Source organism: Lithobates pipiens, unplaced genomic scaffold, assembly GCF_037356315.1.
Source record: "Lithobates pipiens isolate NorthernLeopardFrog02 unplaced genomic scaffold, aLitPip1_a1.2 Scaffold_16, whole genome shotgun sequence".
Classification (NCBI taxonomy): domain Eukaryota; kingdom Metazoa; phylum Chordata; class Amphibia; order Anura; family Ranidae; genus Lithobates; species Lithobates pipiens.
In genome coordinates this window covers 444,127,324-444,153,138 of record NW_027507748.1, presented here as the reverse complement: position 1 = coordinate 444,153,138, position 25,815 = coordinate 444,127,324, and the positions used below count along the sequence as shown (strand labels likewise).

Sequence of the window (25,815 nt, the reverse complement as noted above, 5' to 3'; positions counted from 1 at the left end):
CTTTTAAGGCACATACAAATTATAATAGTATACAAATTATTTTATTACATAAAACCAACAAAAGGTAATTGAATATACAGAATACATTAAAAAGTACACCAACAGGTATATATACAACCAGTATTGATGCTATCTCGTATCATTCATTTGAACAGAAACACCCTACGCGTTTCAGAGCTTGGAAAAGCGTGTCCTTCTTCAGAGGTGTGTACTGTTAACATATATCACAATAGCCGCTGGGCACCATTTGACAAAAGAACAAACAATTGTACAGGACCATATGGGTATATTTGACTCCGCCAATGCTCGAGGTATATGCCCCAGTCTATCTCTATTCAATAAAGTGTTGTAGAGATCCTGCAGGAGTGGTGTGAAAACAGGTCTGCAGTCCCCTATTGGGGGAAGAAGATTTTTTCATATGAACTGGGACTTTTATAGTTGTTTTACCCAGAATAACACTTCACCATATGGAGTTATGGGGGAGGATGAGAGGTCCGTCCAGCCGGCGTCCTGCAAATAAGGTCTGCAGATCACACATCACTAGCTACTCGGTTCACAAAGGTCCTTGTAAGGACTGGTATAGGTGTACCATTTGGTGTGCAGTATATAGGTGTGTAATAGACGTATAAAATACTTGCACATATAGAAAGCATAGTATAGTGCGTTTCCACTGTGCAGCATTGTGACTGCTGAGCGTTTCTGCAGCGATACTACAAAGATTGACAAACGCAATCCAAAAAAAGTATTATAACTGGTGTGATAGACCAGTGGCCCCCAAAACGACATATTGAAGCGGGGCGTTATATACCTTCTTCCATATACATACTGCACTTCTCTGGAGACTTTTGTCACAGGGTCATTTAAAAAATGACAGGCAGAGGAAGAGGCAGGCCCTTCCGCAGGGGTGGTAGGGGTAGGGCAGGAGCAACAGGCTTGAGCCAAAGTGGCAAATTGCAGAAGGTGCGTGCGATTACGTCAAAGGATGCACCAGACTTGGTTGAGTGGCTCACTCAGCCTTACTCTTCTGCACCCTCCTCATCCTCTCGATCTGCACCCTCTTCTTCAGTCTCTGCTATGTGCACCCCCAAAGACACTACCACCAACACCACCACCACCATATACCTTCTGCTTAAGTCACAGGAATTATTTTCCGATCCATATCAAGACTTTTCCGATGCGCAGCCACTCTTGGCATTGGATCAGGAAGAGGAGGTAGCAACAACCGCCACTCAGCAGTCTGACGACAGTACCCAAATGAGCCCAAGGAGGAGGTTGGTCCCCACTGTTGCTGCCTACTCCGAGATCTCTAATTATAGTGGGGGGAAGGTGACGTTGATGATGACGTGTCTAGTAATGCCACGTGGGTGCCCACAAGAGAGGAAGAGGAGGGGAGATATGGACCAGCAGATAGGGAGGAGAAGCAGGAAGAACTTACATTGCACAGGAGGGACAAAGCAGACTGCGAATGTATCAGGAGCAAGGCATCAACCATGTACGGTCACATCTGGCACTCCCAGGATGTCGGCACATGGCTCTGCAGTGTGGGCTTTTTTTAACGTGTCCGCTAATGACAATAGTGTTGCCATCTGCAATCTTTGCAGTCAACGCATAAGTCGCGGTAAGCCCAACACTCCCCTAGGGACGACCGCCTTAAGAAGGCACATGAGCTGCCATCACCGAGCCCAGTGGGAGCAACGGAATACACAAAGCCACACTCCAGACTCTCACCGTCTAGCCTCGTCTTCTACTTCTCCTTCTCCTCTCGCCTCACAATTGTCCTCTACTCCACTTTCCATCATGCCGTCCTCACATTTTTCTGGAAAAAGGCAGGCTTCCGTGGGCCAAATGTTCGAGCATATAAAAATGATGATGCCAGATAACCCTCTTGCCCAACGGTTGACGGCTGGCTTGTCAGAACTCATAGCCCGCCAACTACTGCCATATAAACTGGTGGACTCGGAGGCCTTTCGAAAATTTGTGGCCATTGGAACACCACAATGGAAGGTCCCAGGAAGGAAGTATTTCTCACAGAAGGGCATCCCAGAGCTATATGGCCATGTTCAGCGGCAAGTGAATGTATCTCTGGCACACAGTGTTGGTGCTAAGATACATCTGACCACCGACACGTGGTCTAGCAAACACGGGCAGGGAAGGTATATCACTTTTACTGCCCACTGGGTGAACCTTCTGACGGCCGTCAAGCATGTAACCCGTGGCACCCGTGTAGATTTGGTTTTACTGCCACGGATTGCATGCAGGCCTGGCTCTTCTTCTCCTCCTCCTATTCCATCCTCCTCTCTCTCCTCCTCGGCTGACTCCTCCTTTTCTGCTGCTAGTGTCTCTTCCGCTGCGCCACCCAAGCTCCCCAGAACCTATTCGACATGCCAGGTGAGACGTTGCCATGCTGTGCTGCGTCTGTTGTGCCTGGAAGCCAAGAGCCACACTGGCCCTACACTCCTTTCAGCTTTGCGTGCACAGGCAGATCAGTGGCTAACACCGATCAATTTTCAATGGCAATCGCAAATAAGACGTCTGACTGGCAGATTGTGTCACCGGTGAATGTCAGCAAGGCGAGCCATGGCCGTGTAAGATCTTCTGAAATGGGCCGAGATTTTCCTTGCCTGCCGCAAGATGTCCTGGACCCCAGGGTATTTGACAACGAATCGCTGCACTACCAAGTTTAAGACGTGTGCCATGCATGGCACGTGGTAATTTTGCCCGGTTTCAAAGCGCTAAGCAGATTGGCACCGTTGTCACACACCACTTTACCAACTGTCAAATTGAGCGGTGTTAGCCACTGATCTACCTGTGAACGCAAAGCTGAAAGGAGTGCCGGGCCAGTGTGGATCTTGGCTTCCAGGCACAACAGACGAAGCACAGCATGGCAACGTCTCACCTAGCATGTCGAATAGGTTCTGGGGAGCTTGGGCGGCGCAGAGGAAGAGACGCTAGCAGCGGAAGAGGAGGAGTCAGCCGAAGAGGAGAGGGAGGAGGATGGAGTAGGAGGAGGAGAAGAAGAGCCAGGCCTGCATGCAATCCGTGGCGGTAAAACCAAATCTACACGGGTGCCACGGGTCTACCAGTTTATATGGTAGTAGTTGGCGGGCTATCAGTTCTGACAAGCCAGCTGTCAACCGTTGGGCAAGAGAGTTATCCGGCGTCATCATTTTTTTACGCTCCAACATTTGGCCCACGGAACATTTTGACTTTTTCCAGAAAAACCTGAGGACGGCATGATGGAAGGTGGAGTGGAGAACAATTGTGAGAAGAGAGGAGAAGGAGAAGTAGAAGACGAGGCTGGACGGTGAGAGCCTGGAGTGTGGCTTTGTGGGTTCCGTTGCTCCCACTGGGCTCGGTGATGGCAGCTCATGTGCCTTCTTAAGGCAGTCGACCCTAGGTGAGTGTTGGGCTTACCGTGACTTGCGCATTGACTGCAAAGATTGCAGATGGCAACACTATTATCAGCAGGGGACACGTTAAAAAAAAGCCCACACTGCGGAGCCATGTGCCGGCATCCTGGGAGCGCCAGATGTGACCGTACATGGTTGATGCCCCACTCCTGATACATTAGCAGTCTGCTTTGTCCCTCCTGTGCAATCTAAGTTCCACCTGCTTCTCCTCCCTATCTGCTGGTCCATATCTCCCTCTGAACTCCCCTCCTCTTCCTCTCTTGTGGGCACCCACGTGACATCACTAGACACGTCATCATCAATGTCACCTTCCCCACCGCTATAATTAGAGATCTCGGAGTAGGCAGCAACAGCGGGGACCAACCTCCTCCTTGGGCTGATCTGGGTACTGTCATCAGACTGCTGAGTGGCGGTTGTTGCTACCTCCTCTTCCTGATCAGGGAAGACAACTGTAAACAGTAAGGCAGAAATCATCTGTGGAGCATAAAATTTAGAGGCTAAGTTTGCCTTTGTTCCCTTTTTTTTTTTTTTTTTTTTTATATAAATTCCAGCTCCCCTTTATACCAATATACAGGGCTTTTTTCAGCAGGAATGCAGAACGCAGTTCCGGCACCTTCACCACTGACAGAAAGTGGTGCTGGGGTGTACTGTAGGGTCTATTGATACTCAATGCTAGGGGATCTACTTTTGCATGGGAGTCTTTTGTTTCTGAGGAAGTCTACTGTTGCTGGTGGAAGACCTACTGTTGCTGGGGGTGGGTCTTATATTGCTATGGGGTCAGTTGTTGCTGGGAGAGATCTACTGTTGAGGGAGGGGTCTATTATTGCTGGCTGCTGGAGAATCTATTGGTGCTGGCTGCGGGGAGATCTGCTTTTGCTGCTGGAAGTCTATTGTTGCTGGGGGGGGGGTTTGTGGTGGGGTGGTCTATTGTTGCTGGTGGGGACTCTATTGTTACTGGCTGCAGAGGTTCTATTTTACTGCTTTTCTTGTTATAATTGCAAAATTCCTTATGGATTACTTAGCACCACAAATTGATACTTGGTTCTGTATTGTCTAAAAGGGCAGTACTGGGAGGTGGGTAGGGGATGGAACCAAGGAACGGTGCTTGGAGGTGGGTAGGGGTGGAGAAAAGGGGTGGCTCAAAAAGGGGGAGTTCCTGCACCTATTCTCTGAGAAAAAAAGCCCTGCCAATATAACAGTAATGTACTACTTTTGCAAAAATGAAATAGCTTTCTATCTATTGTAACCATGAAATCAGACCGAGACAGAAGTAAAGTTAAATCTCTCTTGTTTAATAATAAAAGTAGATAGAACAAAATGTAGTCAAAACATAACCAGAGTTCAGGAACTGGAATGGATAGTAAGACAAGCCAAACGTCAGGGAGCCGGAGATGAGCATAGTAAAACAGCAAGCAGTATCTGGAGCCAGAAGGGATGTCAGCCAAGCAAGTCTTTTAACAGGAATGCAGTAGAGCATCTCTGTGATGTTGACTAAGGTGAAGGCAGAGATCCTCTGGGCTGGCCGGCTTAAGGGGGGGCACCCTGCGGGCCCCCCACCCCAAAGAACCTTGTCCCCATGTTGATGAGGACAAGGGCCTCTTCCCGACAACCCTGGCCGTTGGTTGTTGGGGTCTGCAGGCGAGGGGCTTATTGGAATCCGGGAGCCCCCTTTAATAATGGTCCGCCGGATAGTCCGATCGTGTGTACGGGGCATTAGTAGTGTGTTGCCTGAACCTGTTCACTTATTTCTGTGATTGACAACTAGTTACATTTATCTGAAAACTGGCCTGCGTATGATTAGAATTTGTATTGTATTTGGTCACTTTGGAACATGGAATATCATATCCTACAACTCTGTCCCTAAATATAATTGTGGAAGTGAAAGGTATGCATACAGAGCTTTTCTATAATCTCATGAAGTATATACATATCTCTTTACTCTGTGTTCTCATATTGAGAATGTTATTACTGTACTTTTATATGTAATGATATTTTTAATAAAGAAAAAGTACAACACATTTGTTTTTGCCAATTTGTTTCATAATTTGTTTATTTATGCGTTGTAGAGTATTAATGTTAGATGCTAACAGACTTTAGAATCCATTTCTTTTGAAAAACTTTGCCCGTGCAACTACATCATTTGAGTAGTCCTTCCCAGTAGTACGACTGTCAATTGTATCAAAACTGATGACATTCCCTGGACCAGCGTTGTATGCTGAAATAGCACCTGTAACAAAAAAATAAATTATATTGTATGAAAATTGGCAAATGTGGTTTAAAAAAAACTAAATATACTGTGCCTACAAAAGGCAAATAAGCTGTAGCAAAACTTTGCAAGGGAAATTGCACTTGACTAGAGAATGTTCCCTAGCGCTTAGCCAATGTGGTGAAAATTCACTTTAAAAAGAATACCCAAACATCTTTTTTGCTTGCATATGATTGAATGATACAAGTCACCCGATCATAGAAAGTCTCATCTCATTCACCAAGCCCTCTAAAAAATTCCCTTACAAAGTGAAGTCTGTTTGCCTTCAGTAATTTAACCCTGTAATCTCACCTTTCCTTTTTTTCCACTGCAGATAGAAAGGAACTTCTGTATAAGCCCAGAGTTGCTTGGAGCTTTCACAGGACTGAGGGGCGAAAGGGGTATCTTTTTTAACTTCTGATTGCTTAATGGTGAGATAAAGAATGGGGCATTAAAATGAACCAGTTGCTAACAGGTTCAGTTTAACCACTTGCTTACTAGGCACTTAAATCCCCCTCCTGTCCAGACCAATTTTCTGCTTTTAGCGCTGTTGCACTTTGAATGACAATTACACGGTCATACAACACTGTACCCAAATTACATTTTATCATTTTTTCCCCCCACAAATAGAGCTTTATTTTGGTGGTATTTGATCACCTCTGCGGTTTTTATTTTTTGTTAATATTTTGTTATAAAATTTTAAAACAGCTAATTTTTCTCCTTCATTGATGTATGCTATTGAGGTGGCACTGATGGGCACCAATAGGTGGCAGTGATGGGCACTGATGGGTGGCAATAATGGATACTGATCGGTTACACCAGGGGTCTCCAAAGTATGGCCCGCGGGCCACATCTGGCCCACCAGGCCATTTCTTCCGGCCCGCAGCTGGAGTCCTTAGTCCACCTGTTAGTTGTGGAACCTGTGCTGCAATCCCCCGCCCCTGGCAATATGCGGCGCAGGTCCCACAATCCCTCCCGGCGTCTCACTGCATTGGCTGCTGGGACCACGGGCATCCTAGCAGCCAATGAGGTGTTTTAGTGCAGACCTGTTTCCACCTCCCTGCTCCCGCCTCGCTGTTAACGAGTAAGGAGTGTGTAATACCAGCGGGGCAGGAGTCGGGAGTAGAGATGGCCTTGCGGTTTGCCCGGCGGTTGGTTCGCGGCGAATTTTGCTCGTTCACGATTCGCCAAACCAGCGGACCTCTTGCGCTGTTCGCGGCGGCCATATTTGTTTACATTGTGAAGAAATTTGACCCATGACACATCCATCATGGGGTACAGGACAGCCAATTGAGACATTTCAGAACATGGACAATTGGACATTCCCCCTACCTTATTAATAGACCTGATCTGGCGGCCATTTTACATTCTGTCTTTTGTCAGTGTAGGGAGAGGTTGCTGTGGGGAGCAGGGACAGACTGTAGTGACACAAATCGCTAGCTATTAGGTCCACAAAAGTCCTTTTAAGGACTGGTATAGGTGTACAGTATATGGGGTTCTGGTGCACTGCTGCTGACTGCTGTGCTGCTGATTGCTGAGTGCACTGCTGACCGATTCTGCAGCTGTCTTTTGTCAATGTAGGGACAGGACGCTGTGTGGAGCAGGGACAGTCACTAGCTATTACTATTAGGTCAACAAAGGTCCTTTAAAGGACTGGTATAGGTGTACAGAATATAGGGTTGTACACGTATAATATACTTTCTTTCAAATATACAAAGTATATTATGGTGTACTGATGACTGCTGTGTTGCTGAGTGCTGCCCAATTCTGCAGCTGTCTTTTGTCAGTGTAGGGACAGGACGCTGTGTGGAGCAGGGACAGTCAGTTTAATCACTAGCTATTACTATTAGGTCAACAAAGGTCCTTTAAAGGACGGGTATAGGTGTACAGAATATAGGGTTATACACGTATAATATACTTTCTTTCAAATATACAAAGTATATTATGGTGCACTGATGACTGCTGTGCTGCTGAGTGCTGCCCGATTCTGCAGCTGTCTTTTATCAGTGTAGGGACTGAGGGACAGTTTGGTGTTCTGAGCAGGGACAGTCTGCAAATCACTAGCTACTAGGTCTGCAAAGGTTCTTTTATAGGTGTACAGTATATAGGGTTGTACACGTATAATATACGTTCTTTCAAATATAGAAAGCATATTATAGTGCACTGCATGCAGTGCTGCTGACCGATTCTGCAGCTGTCGTTTCTCAGTGTAGGGAGGGACAGTTTTGTTTTTGGAGCCGGGACAGTCTGTAATTCACTAGCTACTAGCTAGCTACTATTAGGTCCACAAAATTCCTTTTAAGGACTGGTATAGGTGTACTATTTGGTGTGCAGTATATAGTGGTATAATACACATATAAAATACTTGCACATATAGAAAGCATAGTATAGTGCATTTCCACTGTGCAGCATTGTGACTGCTGAGCGGTTCAGCAGCAATACTACAAAGAGTGACAAACGCAATTTAAAAAAAAGTATTATAACTGGTGTGATAGACCTGTGGCCCCCAAAAACGACAGATTGAAGCGGGGTGTTATATACCTTCTTCCACATACATACTGCACTTCTCGAGAGACTTTTGTCACAGGGTCATTTAAAAAATGACAGGCAGAGGAAGAGGCAGGCCCTTCCGCAGGGGTGGTAGGGATGGGGCAGGAGCAACAGACTTGAGCCAAAGTGGCAAATTGCAGAAGGTGCGAGTGATTATGTCAAAGGACGCACCAGACTTGGTTGAGTGGCTCACTCAGCCTTACTCTTCTGCACCCTCCTCATCCTCTCGATCTGCACCCTCTTCTTCACTCTCTGCTGTGTGCACCCCCAAAGACACTACCACCAACACCATATACCATATACACCACCACATACCTTCCGCTTGAGTCACAGGAATTATTTTCCGATCCATTACAAGACATTACCGATGCGCAGCCACTCTTGGCATTGGATCAGGAAGAGGAGGTAGCAACAACCGCCACTCAGCAGTCTGACGACAGTACTCAGATCAGCCCAAGGAGGTGGTTGGTCCCCGGTGTTGCTGCCTACTCCGAGATCTCTAATTCTAGCAGTGGGGAAGGTGATGTCGATGATGACAAGTCTAGTGATGTCACGTGGGTGCCCACAAGAGAGGAAGAGGAGGGGAGTTCAGAGGGAGATATGGACCAGCAGATAGGGAGGAGAAGCAGGTGGAACTTAGATTGCACAGGAGGGACAAAGCAGACTAATGTATCAGGAGCGAGGCATCAACCATGTACGGTCACATCTGGTGCTCCCAGGATGTTGGCACATGGCTCCGCAGTTTCCATTTAACGTTTCCGTTGATGACAATAGTGTTGCCATCTGCAGCCTTTGCAGTCAACGCATAAGTCGCGGTAAGCCCAACACTCACCTAGGGAGCCGAGTGGGAGCAACGGAACCCACAAAGCCACACTCCAGGCTTTCACTGTCCAGCCTCGTTTTCTACTTCTCCTTCTCCTCTCTCCTCACAATTGTCCTCCACTCTACCTTCCATCATGCCATCCTCACGTTTTTCTGGAAAAAGGCAGGCTTCAGTGGGCCAAATGTTCGAGCGTAAAAAAAATTATGACGCCGGATAACCCTCTTGCCCAACGGTTGACGACTGGCTTGTCAGAACTGATAGCCCGCCAACTACTGCCATATAAACTGGTGGACTCGGAGGCCTTTAGAAAATTTGTGGCCATTGGAACACCACAATGGAAGGTCCAAGGAAGGAAATATTTCTCACAGAAGGGCATCCCAGAGCTATATGTCCATGTTCAGCGGCAAGTGAATGTATCTCTGGCACACAGTGTCGGTGTCACGATTCATCTGACCACAGACACGTGGTCTAGCAAACACGGGCAGGGAAGGTATCTAACTTTTACTGCCCACTGGGTGAACCTTCTGCCGTCAAGCATGTAACCCGTGGCACCCGTGTAGATTTGGTTTTACCGCCACGGATTGCATGCAGGCCTGGCTCTTCTACTCCATCCTCCTCCCTCTTCTCATCGGCTGACTCCTCCTTTTCCGCTGCTAGCGTCTCTTCCGCTGCGCCGCCCAAGCTCCCCAGAACCTATTCGACATGCCAGGTGAGACCTTGCCATGCTGTGCTGCTTCTGTTGTGCCTGGAAGCCAAGAGCCACACTGGCACTGCACTCCTTTCAGCTTTGCGTTCACAGGCAGATCAGTGGCTAACACCGCTCAATTTGACAGTTGGTAAAGTGGTGTGTGACAATGGTGCCAATCTGCTTAGCGCTTTGAAACAGGGCAAAATTACCACGTGCCATGCATGGCACACATCTTAAACTTGGTCATGCAGCGATTCGTTGTTAAATACCCTAGGGTCCAGGACATCTTGCGGCAGGCAAGGAAAATCTTGGCCCATTTCAGAAGATCTTACACGACCATGGCTCGCCTTGCTGACATTCTGCGGCGACACAATCTGCCGGTCAGGCGTCTTATTCGCGATTGCCCGACGCGATGGAACTCAACCTTCTATATGCTTGATAGGCTGCTCCAGCAGAAACGTACAGTTAACAACTACCTGTACGAACTCTGCGGCAGAACAGGTTCTGGGGAGCTTGTTTTTTTTCACTGCGCCAGTGGCAGCTCATGCGGGACGCATGCAGACTTCTGCGCCCATTTGATGAGATCATCAAACTGGTCAGTCGCAGCCATGGCGCCATCAGTGACATCGTACCTTATGCCTTCTTTATGGAGCGTGAATTGCGTTGTGTCATTGATCAAGCTGTGGAGGAGCAGGAGCAGGAAGATGAGGAAGTCGCAATGCTGGATGAATTCCCAGGGGGGCCTACTCTATCTGAGACAAGTCAACAACAGGAGTCTGAAGAGGAGTCAGAGGAGGATGGTGCCGGGGCAGATGAGGAGGAGCAAGAAGAGCATGCTTTAAACCTTTCTGGGATCCCTGTTGTGCGTGGATGGGGATAGGAGGATGACATTATCCTGGATGATGAGCAGGAGCCAGGCCACCACACCGCTTCCAGTTTAGTGCAAATGGGGGCCTTCATGCTCCAGTGTTTTAACAGGGACCCCCGTATAAAAAGCATAAAGGTCAAGGACCAGTACTGGGTGGCAACGTACTTAGACCCCCGGTACAAACACAAACTGGTGGAAATGTTACCACCTTCACAGAGGGCTGTCAGAATGGAGCACTTACGGACCTTGCTTCGACAACTGCTGCATTCTGCTTTTGCGTGCGCTGGCAGAGGAGGAATTCCCACTCCCAGAGAAAGAGTTGCAGGTACCAATCCAACAGCGCCTGCAAGAAGAGGGTGGTTTGAAGATGTGTTGGTGACTTCTAATATGAGGTCATTCTTTCAGCCGACCCATCGACGGGTGTCATCTGGATCCAGCATCAGGGAACACCTAGACCGACAGGTGTCCGACTACATGGGGTTAACGGCCGATGTAGAAGCTCTGCGGAGTGATGAACCCGTGGACTACTGGGTGGGCAGGCTTGACCTCTGGCCAGAGCTTGCCCAATTTGCAAAGGAACTGTTGGCTTGCCCCTCGTCCAGTGTCCTGTCCGAAAGGACGTTCAGCACAGCAGGGGGGGTCGTGACCAATAAGAGCACTCGTCTAGCTCACGACAGTGTTGACTACCTCACCTTTTTAAAAATGAATGAGGCATGGATCTCGGAGGAATTCAACACGTGACCAGTAGACCATGTAAATGCATAACTCTATAAATGATTTATTTAATCGAGCACACGGACCTTTTTTTGGCTCACTTCCTTGTACAAAAAAGCACACCGTACTATATGCCCGTTGAAAGGTTATGCTAAGCATCCATCTTGTTTCTGTCAGCCATCTTAATATTCACAAACTTCCATTTCAATAATATGTACAGTTTGAACACCCCTTTAACTTCTCAGATAACTGTCTCAACATGAGATTCTTCTAACCCGTGTGTTATCACACACTTATCTATAACCTTCACACTGTTTCTCAGCATCTTTTAGCTACAGAAGGAATTATGTATCTTTTCTTATATTAATTCAGCTAGCTTAGAACAAACAACAATAGCGTTTTTGTCTTGACCAGCTGTAATCGTCTTGATGTCTACTGCGCATGTCTTATTCTGTATGACGTAAAATACCCTATATCATTTGCTTTGTAAAATCTCAATACAATTAGTTCTCGAAGGACGCCATGGTGTGTGTGTGAATTTATTTGTCCTTTGAGAATTGATTCCAGAGCGCTTTGAATTTATACAATACATTGGATCTAAGGTCTGAGAGGTTGAAGGGACCACCCTAGACACAGAATTAACCCTTACACCCGTACCCTCCTGTTTGAAGAGGTTGAGCGGTGTCATATTTTTGGAGTCCCGCAGTGAGTTGCTGGTATCAGTGCTGGTGTCAGTGCTCTCTAACTTGGTGCTGGTGTGGTCTCAGTACTCTCTATCACGGTGCTGGTGCCAGTGCTCTCTATCACAATGCTGATGGGGTGTCAGTGCTCTCTATCTCAGTGCTGGTGTGGTGTCAGTGCTCTCTATTTCGGGGGTGGTGTGGTCTCAGTGCCCTCTATCTTGGCGCTGGTGTGGTATCAGTGCTCTCTATCTCGGTGCTGGTGTAGTCTCAGTGCTCTCTATCACAGTACATGTGTCAGTGCTCTCTAACACGGTGCTGGTGTGGTGTCAGTGCTCTCTATCACGGTGCTGGTGTGGTGTCAGTGCTCTCTATCACGGTGCTGGTGTCAGTGCTCTCTATCACAGTGCTGGTATGGTGTCAGTGCTCTCTATCATGGTGCTGGTATGGTGTCCGTGCTCTCTATCACGGTGCTGGTGTGGTGTCAGTGCTCTCTATCTCGGTGCTGGTGTAGTCTCAGTGCTCTCTATCATGGTACATGTGTCAGTGCTCTCTAACACGGTGCTGGTGTGGTGTCAGTGCTCTCTATCACGGTGCTGGTGTGGTGTCAGTGCTCTCTATCACGGTGCTGGTGTCAGTGCTCTCTATCACAGTGCTGGTATGGTGTCAGTGCTCTCTATCATGGTGCTGGTGTGGTATCAGTGCTCTCTATCTCGGTGCTGGTGTAGTCTCAGTGCTCTCTATCACGGTACATGTGTCAGTGCTCTCTATCACGGTGCTGGTGTCAGTGCTCTCTATCGCGGTGCTGGTGTCAGTGCTCTCTATCTCGATGCTGGTGTGGTGTTAGTGCTCTCTATCTCGGTGCTGGTGTGGTGTCAGTGCTCTCTATCTCGGTGCTGGTGTCAGTGCTCTCTATCACGGTGCTGGTGTCAGTGCTCTCTATCACGGTGCTGGTGTCAGTGCTCTCTATCGCGGTGCTAGTGTCAGTGCTCTCTATCGCGGTGCTGGTGTCAGTGCTCTCTATCGCGGTGCTGGTGTGGTGTCAGTGCTCTCTATCTCGGTGCTGGTGTGGTGTCAGTGCTCTCTATCATGGTGCTGGTGTGGTGCCAGTGCTCTCTATCACGGTGCTGGTGTCAGTGCTCTCTATCACAGTGCTGGTATGGTGTCAGTGCTCTCTATCACAGTGCTGGTATGGTGTCAGTGCTCTCTATCACGGTGCTGGTGTGGTGTCAGTGCTCTCTATCACGGTGCTGGTGTCAGTGCTCTCTATCACGGTGCTGGTGTCAGTGCTCTCTATCGTGGTGTTGGTGTCAGTGCTCTCTATCACGGTGCTGGTGTGGTGTTAGTGCTTTCTATGTCGGTGCTGGTGTGGTGTCAGTGCTCTCTATCTCAGTGCTGGTGTGGTGTCAGTGCTCTCTATCACCGTGCTGGTGTGGTGTTAGTGCTCTCTATCACGGTGCTGGTGTCAGTGCTCTCTATCACGGTGCTGGTGTCAGTGCTCTCTATCGCGGTGCTAATGTCAGTGCTCTCTATCGCGGTGCTGGTGTCAGTGCTCTCTATCGCGGTGCTGGTGTCAGTGCTCTCTATCGCGGTGCTGGTGTGGTGTCAGTGCTCTCTATCTCGGTGCTGGTGTGGTGTCAGTGCTCTCTATCATGGTGCTGGTGTGGTGTCAGTGCTCTCTATCACGGTGCTGGTGTCAGTGCTCTCTATCACAGTGCTGGTATGGTGTCAGTGCTCTCTATCACAGTGCTGGTATGGTGTCAGTGCTCTCTATCACGGTGCTGGTGTGGTGTCAGTGCTCTCTATCACGGTGCTGGTGTCAGTGCTCTCTATCACGGTGCTGGTGTCAGTGCTCTCTATCGTGGTGTTGGTGTCAGTGCTCTCTATCACGGTGCTGGTGTGGTGTTAGTGCTTTCTATGTCGGTGCTGGTGTGGTGTCAGTGCTCTCTATCTCAGTGCTGGTGTGGTGTCAGTGCTCTCTATCACCGTGCTGGTGTGGTGTTAGTGCTCTCTATCACGGTGCTGGTGTCAGTGCTCTCTATCACGGTGCTGGTGTCAGTGCTCTCTATCGCGGTGCTAATGTCAGTGCTCTCTATCGCGGTGCTGGTGTCAGTGCTCTCTATCGCGGTGCTGGTGTCAGTGCTCTCTATCTCGGTGCTGGTGTGGTGTTAGTGCTCTCTATCTCGGTGCTGGTGTGGTGTCAGTGCTCTCTATCTCGGTGCTGGTGTCAGTGCTCTCTATCATGGTGCTGGTGTCAGTGCTCTCTATCGCGGTGCTGGTGTCAGTGCACTCTATCGCGGTGCTGGTGTGGTGTCAGTGCTCTCTATCTCGGTGCTGGTGTGGTGTCAGTGCTCTCTATCTCGGTGCTGGTGTGGTCTCAGTGCTCTCTATCTCGGTGCTGGTGTGGACTCAGTGCTTTCTATCTCGGTGCTGCTGTGGTCTCAGTGCTCTCTATCTCGGTGCTGGTGTGGTCTCAGTGCTTTCTATCTCGGTGCTGGTGTCAGTGTTCTCTATCACGGTGCTGGTGTCAGTGCTCAGTCTCTATCGCGGTGTTGGTTTCAGACAGTGAGGGAGATAGCAGCGGAGAAGCCAATCAGCAGGCAGTGCCAGCACTATGGCTGAGGATCAGCACTGGACTGGCACCTCCGGACCACCGCAGTGGAGCCCTGCATAGGTGGGGGTAAGGGCCGGGCAGAGGGAGGGGCTCAAGCAAAGGTTGGCACACTGGGACACTGGCACAGGACTGCGCTGGCCTGACTGTGGCACTGATCATCTGCTGCACCCCCTTCATAGCCTGCCCTGACCTTGCCTCTCCTCCATGGCCTTCATGCGCTCCTGAATTGTCAAAATTTCACAGATAAAAAAAGAATGCTTGTCGTTGTCGATCCCAGATTCACTTAATACTTTTGTTATGTCAGTGTCCATGTTGTGGGACTATGTGTGCACAGCTAGTAAGTATTTTGTGGATGAAAAGGCAGAAGTGGGCTGTGATGGGGACACAAATGTGCTGGGAGACTCGGATGAATGATGGGAACACAAAAATGTGTGGGGGGGTTCTAATGGGGACACCAATTTGTGGGGATACCCTGATGAGTGATGGGGACACAAATGAATGGGGAGACTGATGGGGATACAGATGTAAAGCCTCATGCACGCTGGAAGTTTAGCCCTGCTGCATGATGCTCCAGCATTTAGGTGCCAGTAAAGAATAAAGGAAAACCATCCAGTCCTCCTTTCAGCAGTAAGTAAAATTCTATTCTATTCTTCTACTGTATTTAGATTTAGTTATAAATGATTTTTCTGGCCCGCGAATGTGTGTATAAAATGTGACCCTTGAAGTAAAAAGTTTGGAGACCCCTGGGTTACACTGATAGGCAGCACTGCTAGGTGGCAGTGATTGGCACCACTGGTGGGCATTGATAGGTGGCGCTTGTGGGCATTGATAGGTGGCACTGGCAGGGGGTACTAGTGTACACAGAGGAGGCATAATTGCCTCTTCCTCTTCGGGACCGATGTCCCTTGCAGATGAGCCGGTGATCGGCTTTTTTTTCTCCTCACACTGTCGATTACTGAGGTTTTGTTTACATCATGTGATCGGCTGACAGCTGATCACATGGTAAGGGGCCGGGATGACTCCTTACTCGGATCGGTGATCACCCGATTCTCAGTGACTAGATGATCATAGCGCGCTCAGCGCGCCCTGCAGGGCACGCTCAGGGAGTGTGCACAGGGGAGGCCGTCATATGACGTCCTCCCAGAAATTCAGGTCTGCGCTGTGGCCATCATTCGGCTATAGTGCAGATGTCAAGTGGTTAAAGCATGCTTTTACTTTGTCCATTTTGCAATTCAACCATATATTCCTCTGCTAGAAGGTAGTTACTTGCCAATTAGGAAAGATGAAGGAAACCTAAAACACTGACAGCTCCCATATTTAACATGTTCTTTTTAAGATATCTCATCATTGTATACATACAGTTTGCTGGATATTTGAGCATTTGCATCTCCATGGATTACACATTTGATCATGTGGATGATTACCTTTCATAACTTGGTTTGTTGACCAGCTTGGAAAGTTTTGCTTGATTGTATCAAACATGTAACACAGTATTTCTGTGGCCTGTAAAATATGCTCTTCACTGTCCCACGCTCCTCGTGGAGTATGCCATCTTTTGTCGATCTGGTGTTAAGAAAAGCAAATGCTTTGTTAATTGAGCTTTAACTACTTGACCACTGGGCACTTAAACACCCCCACAATTTTCAGCTTTCGGTGCTCTCACATTTTGAATGTCAATTACTCAGTCATGTAACACGGTACCCATATAAAATTTTTGTCCTTTTTTTCACACAAATAGAGCATTCTTTTGGTGGTATTTAATCACCGCTGGGTTTTTTATTTTTTGTGCTATAAAAGAAAAAAAAAGATTTAAAATTCTGTAAAAAAAAAAAAAAGAATTTTTCTTCGTTTCTGTTATAACAGTTAGTCATTTTTCTTCATTGGCCAAAATTTATACTACTACATATCTTTGGTAAAAATAACCCACGTTAGTGTATATTATTTGGTCTTTGTGAAAGTTATAGAGTCCACAAGCTATGGTGCCAATATCTGAAAATTTGATCACACCTGAAGTACTGATGGCCTATTTCAATTCTTGAGACCCTAACATGCCAGAAAAGTACAAATACCCCCCAAATGACCCCTTTTCGGAAAGAAGAGATTCCAAGGTATTTAGTAAGAGGCATGATGAGTTTTTTGAAGTTGTCATTTTTTCCCACAATTCTTTGCAATATCCAATTTTTTTTTTCCTTTTTTTTTTATTTTTTTTTTTCACAAAATTGTCATAATATCAGTTTATTTCTCAGACGCAGCATATGCCTACCACAAATTACACCCCAAAACACATTCTGCTATTACTCCCGAGTATGGAGATACCACATGTGTGAGATTTTTATACAGCGTGGCCACATACAGAGGCCCAACATGCAGGGAGCACCATCAGGCGTTCTGGAGCACCCAGGCCAATTCTGACATTTCTCTCCTACATGTAAATATCATCATTTATTTGCTAGAAAATGACATAGAACCCCAAAAACATTATATATATTTTTTTAGAAAAGATCCTAGAGAATACAATGGTGGTTGTTGCAACTTTTTATCTCGCACGGTATTTGCACAGCAATTTTTAGAACGCGTTTTTTTTGGAAAAAAGTTTTGTGTTAAAAAAAAACAGTAAAGTTAGCCCAATTTTTGCATAATGTGAAAGATGAAGTTAGGCTGAATAAATAGATACCTAACATGTCACCCTTCAAAATTGCACAAAATCCCCATAAGCGACGCTTTAAATTTATTTACTGGTTACATGTTTTGAGTTACAGAGGAGGTCTGGGGCTAGAATTATTGCTCTCGCTCTAACCTTCACAGCGATACCTCACATGTGTGGTTTGAACACCGTTTTCATATGTGGGCGGGACTTACGTATGCTTTCGCTTCTGCATGCGAGCACATGGGGACAGGGGCGCTTTAAACATTTTTTTTATTATTGTTCATTTTACTTTATTTATTTTAGTATGACATTTTTTTTCCCAAAAATAATTTTTTTTTGATCACTTTTATTCCTATTACAAGGAATGTAAACATCCCTTGTAATAGGAATATGGCATGACCGGTCCCCTTTACAGTGAGATATGGGGTCAATAAGACTCATCTCTAGGCTGGGAAGCCTGAAATAATAAAAAAAAAGATTCTGGCTTTGATCGTATTAGCGAGTCGGTAGAAGCACCGGAGGGCGGCGGGAGGGGGGGGACGTCTATGGCTTGGTAATGCAGGGCATCACCGAGTATGGCTGCGTATTGCAGAGTATGGCTGGGTATTGTAGGGTATCACTGAGTATGGCTGAGTATTGCAGAGTATGGCTGGGTATTGTAGGGTATCACTGAGTATGGCTGAGTATGGCTGAGTATTGCAGAGTAAGGCTGGGTATTGCAGGGTATCTCTGAGTATGGCTGGGTATGGCAATTTATGGCAGAGTATTGGCACTGTATTGCAGAGTATTGGCAGGTATTGGCGGGCATTGCAGAGTATTGGCTGGTATTGCAGAGTATTGGCAGAGTATTGCAGGGAATTGAGGGGTTAAATTCGGTGAGCAGCGATGTGGGCACTGCAGATGCAGCCCACAGCACTGCTGACACCGATCTCTTCCCCCTCCGCTGTACCGATCGGTACAGAGACGGGAGGGAGGACCTGGCGTCATAACATGACGCCGGTTTTTTACAAGTGATCACGCCGCTACGAGTGGCCGTTTACCATGATCCGTGATGGGCCAGGTCCTGTGGATCCGGCAGTCACAGATGCTCTTGAGTGCGCGCACCAGTGGGCGCGCGAGAGCGGAATTCTGGGAGGACGTCATATGACGGCCTCTCAGAGTTAATAAACCGCCCTATAGCCGTCATTCGGCTATGGGGTGGTTGTTAAGTGGTTAAAAAAGTACATACTTTTTATTAAGTTGTAGCACATTGGGAAGAAACACTGGATGCCAGCATTTGAATTGTTTGTCCCATCCTTGTAACTGATACTTCTGTAAGAGCTTGTTTTTTTAAAAAAAAAAACAGACCAACTGGCCAGATTACCAGATGAAAATAGAAGAAAGAAAGCCTAAAAAAACAAATGCAGCCATCACATCTAAGAATTGGTAAGCAGCAGTATAATAAAGCTTTGCTTGCTGTATGTGTTAGTACTTTTGTGTTTTCCTACCCCCAGAAGGCAATAGAGATCCATACAGGGACGGACTGACCATTGGGCCACTCGGGCACTGCCCGAGGGCCCCAAGCCACTAGGGAGCCCCATCAGGGTTGCCAATCTCAGTATGTAAAAATCTGTGGTTTTTTTTACATCTGTCTCTGAAATGTCCCTTACCGACATCCTTTTGGTCTAAAAATCCTGAGATTATAGCTGTCCCACCTCTCCAGTACCTTCTCCGCCAATAGGAACATGTCTGTGTATACTGTGTGATTGTATACTGCGTGTGTGTATAGTGTGTGGCCCCATAATCTCAGATTGCCAGGGGTCCCATAATCTCCTATTGCCCGGGGGCCCCATGAGTTGTCAGTCCACCCCTGGATCCATATAAATCCTTATGCAGCTATAACAAAAATTGGGGCAGACACAAGTCAGAAGCACTTGTGAAGGAACTCAGAAGCATGCAAACTGAATGTACCCTAAAAGCACTTTGTAGTTGTCTAGGTACCCAAGCCCTCTTGACATGAACCAGTCCCTAAGTATTTAAATGTCATGAAATCACAATAAAATCAACTTCATAATCAGAGAATTTTGATCATATCTACATACCCATATTTTGCATGATAAACTCGTTGCATGAAAAAGTTGCAAATATTTCAGTATGATGAAAGTAAAAGTGTGTTCACTGGTAGCAGAAAAAAGGTGTACACTAAAGCAGAGATACCAACAATCATAATATTACATTTATCAAACTGCGAGTGTTAAGTGCTAGTCTTGACTATGAGAAAGGGAACAGGCAGAAATACTTACCTTACTTTTTGCTCTCATGGGCTTCCTCCCCTCCCTATGACCAATTTCAAGAAGCAGCCTACCTGAGAGGTGGGAAACACAGCAAACACCAGCAGGCCCACCTAACAAGATGAGTCAAGAAGGGCTTGACAGAATCATAAACATGTAGCACCTTATGCCCAAAGGCCTAAACATCCAACATCCAACATATAAAACCTAAAACGTGTGAATCAAATTCTTGGTGTCAGCCTTGAAAATCTAAGAAATGGTTGCCTAATGCTGAAAAGTCCAGAAAGTACTAATGGATCTGTTAAAGTGTACCTCAATAAGGAAGGGAAAAACTCTATTGTTTAGAGACCATAGGCTCCAATGATGATTTGCTAATCCACGTAGCAATGGTGGAGCGGGAAGCAGAAAAGTACAAAGAGGGAATCTGATTGCCTAAAAGAGGCTTTGCCTGAGAGGTAGACTCTTGCACCGTATACCATGTCCAGATATTGGAACAAAATTTCCCTAGAATGTTAGAGCGCATAATAATATTTCTAAAAGATAAAGGTTTATTTATATACTTTTTCACATTAACCACTTACCGACCAGCCGTCGCAGTTTTACTGCAGCAGAATGGCACGGCTGGGCAAAAAAACTTTATGCTACGTAGATTCGCCCTGTGGCCATTAGGGGTGCGTGCGCCCACTGCTCGCCCCCGAGCTGAAGCAAGTGCTCGGCAGTCACGATGAACGCTGGGCTCCCACGATCGCTCATGACACACCGAGAACCGGAATCTGTGTGTGTAAACTCTCTGAGGGGAGAAGAGACTGATCGTGTGTTCATACAAAGTATGAACAGTGATATGTCATCTGCCTTAGACAGTCACATCCCCCTTCAGTCAGAACACAGAAAGGGAACACATTTAACCCCTTGATCGTCTCCTAGTGTTAACCTCTTCCCTGCCAGTGACATTTTTTACAGTGATCATTGCATTTTTATAGCACTGATCACTGTATAAATGCCAATGGTCCCAAAAATGTGTCACAAGTGTCTGATATGTCCACTATAATGTCACAGTCCAGATAAAAATGACAGATTGCCGCCATTACAAGTAAAAAAAAAAATGAAAATAAAGATGCTATAAATCTATCCCCTATTTTGTAGATGCTATAACTTTTGCGCAAACCAATCAATATACACTTATTGTGATTTTTATTACCAAAAATATGTAGAAGAATACATAATCTGCCTAAACTGAGAAAAAATTACCTTTTTAAAAAATAAAAAAAAATGGGGATATTTATTATAGCAAAAAGCACAAAGTATTGTGTTTTTTTTCAAAATTGTCGCTATATTTTTGCTTATAGCGCAAAAAATAAAAACTGCAGAGATGATCAGATACCACCAAAAGAAAGCTCTATTTATGGGAAAGAAAGGACGTAAATTTTGTTTGGGTGCAATGCCGCACGACCACGCACTTGTCAGTTAAAGCGACTGCAGCGAAGTCCCATAGAAGATGTGTTTTTGATTTGTATAATTAAGGGATGGAGCAGCCCCAAACTTATGACTTGTTAACCTGAATCTTTGGTCGGATGTTACAGAGCAGGGCAAGGAGAGAAGGTCGGTGTCCTGGTTGAAGTGGAAGGAGCAAGCCACCACAGGAATAAAAAGGCTTTTGGTCCTAGGACAACCTTTAACCTTGTGTAATACTTGGAAAGGCATGTTACAGGATTAGGTAGCCCCATACACACTATCAGATTTTCTGCTGATTTTTTCCTTCAGATTTACCAAAACCATGTAGCGCAAGGGCCTGCCTGATTGCATACACATTGAAACTCCTAAGGTTTGACCTCATATTATATGGTTTTGGTAAATCTGAAGAAAAAAATCAACAGAAAATCTGATAGTGTGTATGGGGCTGGTGGCTAACAGAGACTCTGTGTGAGCCGAGTGAAACATGATAGACTACCTTGTGAGGAAGGTCAGAATAGTGCATATCTCTCATACTTTTAAAGGGCAAAAACAGCCAGGTTAAGGTCTTATGGAGACCCAGGGGAACGTACAGTGGGAGAAATGTGTTCAACACTCTGTACAAAGGCTTCAACGAATGAGAGTCAAATGGCCTCTGAGAATGGCCAAGACTGAGATTTTCCACTCGTTTGCATTCAAGACCAAATGCTGATCTAGACCAAATTGGAGGTAGGACATTATCTGTCCCACAAAAATTTCCTGGTCTCGCCTCATGCAAAATTGGCCTTTTGGCCACAGTGATAGACTTTGCAAGAAGTTGACTTCCTAGCATTTAAGAGGGTAGGGATGAACAAATCCAAACAGTTCCTGACTTTCAACAGAAGATCCATATCTGGTGTTCCCCACCTGCAGCATAGGGCTTGGAACTTCTCTGGCCCCTCTGAATGGAAAGCCCATTCCCATGGATTCAGTCACTGACTGCTGAGAATGTTCCTGCCTATTTTCTATACCTGAATGTGGATGGTGGACAGGGCCAGAATGTTTTGTTCCCAAAAGAGGATCAAGTGTCCTTTCTTTTCAGGAGGTGTGACTATGAGGCCTTTTTGAAGGTTGATGTAGGCTATGGCCATGGCTGAATTAACTGAACTGAATTCTCGTCAGGTAACCTCAAAGCTGAGGGATCTAGCATTCAAAAACCAAATCACACAGAGTTCCAGGATTTTGATGGGAAGATAGCTAACTTCAGTGACCAATCCCCTGCACGAGAGAGCATCCAGGACCCCTGCCCAGCCAGATAAGCTGGCATCTGTTGTTGTGAGAATTTTACAAGTTTTTGGGAAAATGGGCATCCCTGACTCCAGCTCCAAGTTGGAAATCCACCACTCCACAGAGAGACTGGCCTTTCAGGTCCAGTGTGTGTGGTGGTCTATGGACAGAGTCTTTTTTTTTTTTTCATGCTGTCAGAATGTTGAGTTGCAATTGAATGGAGCGAAACTGGACACACAATGCTGCCTCAAAATAGGCTACCATCAGGAGCATGACCCCAAACCAAAAGGGCCTGGGCAAAAGAGCACATTGACAGAAGTTTGCCTTGGGGCAGAAATATCTTAAACAGGGCCATATCTAATGTCAGGTTCAGGCACTCAGAAGTTGTTAGCACTTCTGAGTACCTGGAGAACCAGAACCACTCCAGCAGTGGTTAGCACTTCTGCCTGGCAGAAATAGAGTCATCAGTTTGAATACCAACTACAGCACTACTTGCCTGAAGTTTGCATGTTCTTTGTGCCTGTGCAGGATTCCCTCCCACACTCTAAACACATGCTAATAGGTTACTTGGCTCCTGTTTAAATGTACCCTAATATATATATATATATATATATATATATATATATATATATATATATATATATATAGATGTAAAGGAAGCTCTGCGTAAATTTTAGGCGCTATATAATTACCTGTAATAAATAGATGCCCCAATGGGTGTGTTGATTCCAGCAAGGACTTCTGGGGATTACAGGGTCTGCACTATCCACTGCATATTGGCTGACAGAAATAGGGAGAACTGATCCTTTAGCAGGAGATTATCCAAGTAACCTGCAATGTGTATCCCCTGAGCACACAACAGAGCTAAGACTAGGGCGAGCACCTTGATAAAACCTGTGGGGCCTTTGGCGGGGCATGGGAAGGGCAAAAAATTGGTAATGTACCCACCGTCAAACCCAGATAGCATTGGTAAGTAGAAAAAATTTAAATGTGCAAGTGTACATCCCTGATATCCACTGATGTCAGAAAATCCCCCTCCCCCAAAGGGGGGAAAGAATTACTGACCTGGCTGGCTCCATGTACAGCTTTTGAACTCACAGGAACAGGTTGAGTGTCTTCAGATCCAAAACAGGCATGGAAACTGTTAACAGGTTGGAGTAGAAACCCTAAAAGCATGCCTTGTTCAGGACTGGGGCATCCCCTGCAAGGGGAGTTGCTGAACAGCAGCACAAAGATCTGTCTATTTTTGCAGGGAAGATGGCACATTTAAGAACAGTCAGAAAAATTTCACAAAATGCCAGTTTCTGGCCCCTGGAAATGACACTCTGGAGCCAAACAACTGAGATAATGTAGGACCAGAAGGCTAGAAAGGCTGACAGACATCCCCCCATGTTGATAAATGGGGTACCCCATCCCTGGGAAGAGGACTTTAGAGCAAGATGTGGCTGGCTTGGAGGTCCATGTCTTCCAGTGAAAGTGTGTTTCAGACTTGCTTAGAGATTAAAAATCATGTGCTCTCACAAATCTATTAGAGTGCACCTCAACAAGCAAGGGTGGAACCAGATCCTTGAGACTATACACGTGGATGATGGTCTGCCTGAGTCACCTAGAGATGATGGAATGAGAAGCCTGTGCACCCTTACAGGGTCCATCTAGGATTACTAAAAGGGAATCGATAAAGGAAGCAGAGGCTGAGAAACTCTGACAACCCATACCACATCTAGACAATACTTTAGGCAAGGAACAAGTCTTGTGTTTTAAAACCACCCTGTTCCTAGGCAAAAACAGAAAGGATTCCATGCAGGATAAAACTGCGAGTTCAAAATACTCACCACACTGATGTCATTGCTACAAAGAATGCCTTGTGGGTAAGCACAATATAGAGGACTATCTCTAATGGGTTCAAGCGGTGGCTTCTGAAGCACAAAGTTAACCCATTTCAGATCCCACTGAGTCATGGGAACAATGAGGGTACATGCAAAATAAGTGAAAAATGGGTGTTGCGCTCCCAAATATACAAGGAGGCAAAAAAACTACTAAATACGAAACTTATATCCTACAAACGGATATCATATATATAATAGTGTGAATAAAAAGCTAAAAGCAAAAATAGATCAAAGTGCACACGTGCATAGCATATCTATATGATGTTGAGATCAAACATAAATAAATAAATAAACAAAGGAGTAATTGATGTGTCAACAACAAAGTAAACAATCGTGCTGTGGTAAAACAGTGATCCACAGAAGTAAAGTGCAAAAGTGCATGTAACAGATCCACTTCAAAAACCAATTACCGTATATACTCGAGTATAAGCCGAGATTTTCAGCCTCTTTTTTGAGGCTGAAAGTGCCCCCCTCGGCTTATACTCGAGTCATCGCTGTCTGCCCGCTCGATCAGCGTGTCGAGCAGACAGACAGCGGCCATTCTATAATTCAAAAGCCGCGCCTCCGGCTCCGCCTTCGCCTGTGATAGGCGGAACACTGAATTTCCCAGCAGCCTGTGTTCCGCCTATCACGGACATCGTATCATCCTCGTACTACGGACGAGGATGATACGATGTCCGTGATAGGCGGAACACAGGCTGCTGGGAAATTCAGTGTTCCGCCTATCACAGGCGAAGGAGGAGGCGCGGCTTTTGAATTTTACAATGGCCGCCGAGGCGCCGACGAAGAGGGCACGGGACGGAGGCAAGGCAAGGCACGGCACGGCACGGGACGGGACGGGACCGAGGCAAGGCAAGGCACGACACGGGACGGAGGCAAGGCACGGCACGGGACGGAGGCAAGGAGGCAAGGCACGGGACGGAGGCTCGGGACAAAGGCTCGGGACACAGGTAGGCTGGACACACACACACACACACACACACACACACACACACACACACACACACACACGGATGGATACACACACACACAGGGATGGGTGGATGGATGGAGACACACACAGGGATGGATGGATGGAGACACACACACACAGGGATGGATGGATGGATGGATGGAGACACACACACACAGGGATGGATGGATGGAGACACACACACACAGGGATGGATGGATGGATGGATGGAGACACACACACACAGGGATGGATGGATGGATGGACACACACACACACAGGGATGGATGGACGGACACACAGGGATGGACGGACACACAGGGATGGACGGACACACAGGGATGGACGGACACACACACAGGGATGGACAGGCATGTCTCACCCTCGGCTTATACACGAGTCAATAAGTTTGCCAGTTTTTTTGGGGGTAAATTGGGGGCCTCGGCTTATATTCGGGTCGGCCTATACTCGAGTATATACGGTAGATTATTCAGGGTGATCAATGAATAGTCCAAACGTGAATAATACAGTGAAATATCACAACAAATAATAGGATTAAACAGTGCAGTTGTGTGTTCACAGTGCCAAGCCAACTCTCTCGATTTAGGTTATCTCCACGTGTTTGAATGGGCACTTTTGGACATTTTTCACTTATTTTGCATTTATATGAGAGCTAACTCATAAAGTGTTTGCTGCACCCAGTTGGATAGAATTTTCCTTTTTTATTTTTCATATACAGCGCAGGAGCCCTTA

At 46.4% G+C, this 25,815-nt stretch overlaps 1 protein-coding gene across 1 annotated transcript in view; it reads right to left on the bottom strand.

The window, feature by feature from the left end:
* Window positions 1-5,442: 5,442 nt before the first annotated feature.
* LOC143983255 (lysozyme g-like) overlaps window positions 5,443-25,815 on the bottom strand; it is a 92,151-nt gene continuing 71,778 nt past the window's right edge. The window contains exons 5-6 of the mRNA XM_077482727.1: window positions 16,017-16,155; window positions 5,443-5,637 (exon numbers count right to left, since the gene is read on the bottom strand). Of these exons, the coding sequence (XP_077338853.1) occupies window positions 5,504-5,637; window positions 16,017-16,155 (273 nt within the window). The 3' untranslated portion in view covers window positions 5,443-5,503. The remainder of the gene's footprint in view (window positions 5,638-16,016; window positions 16,156-25,815) is intronic.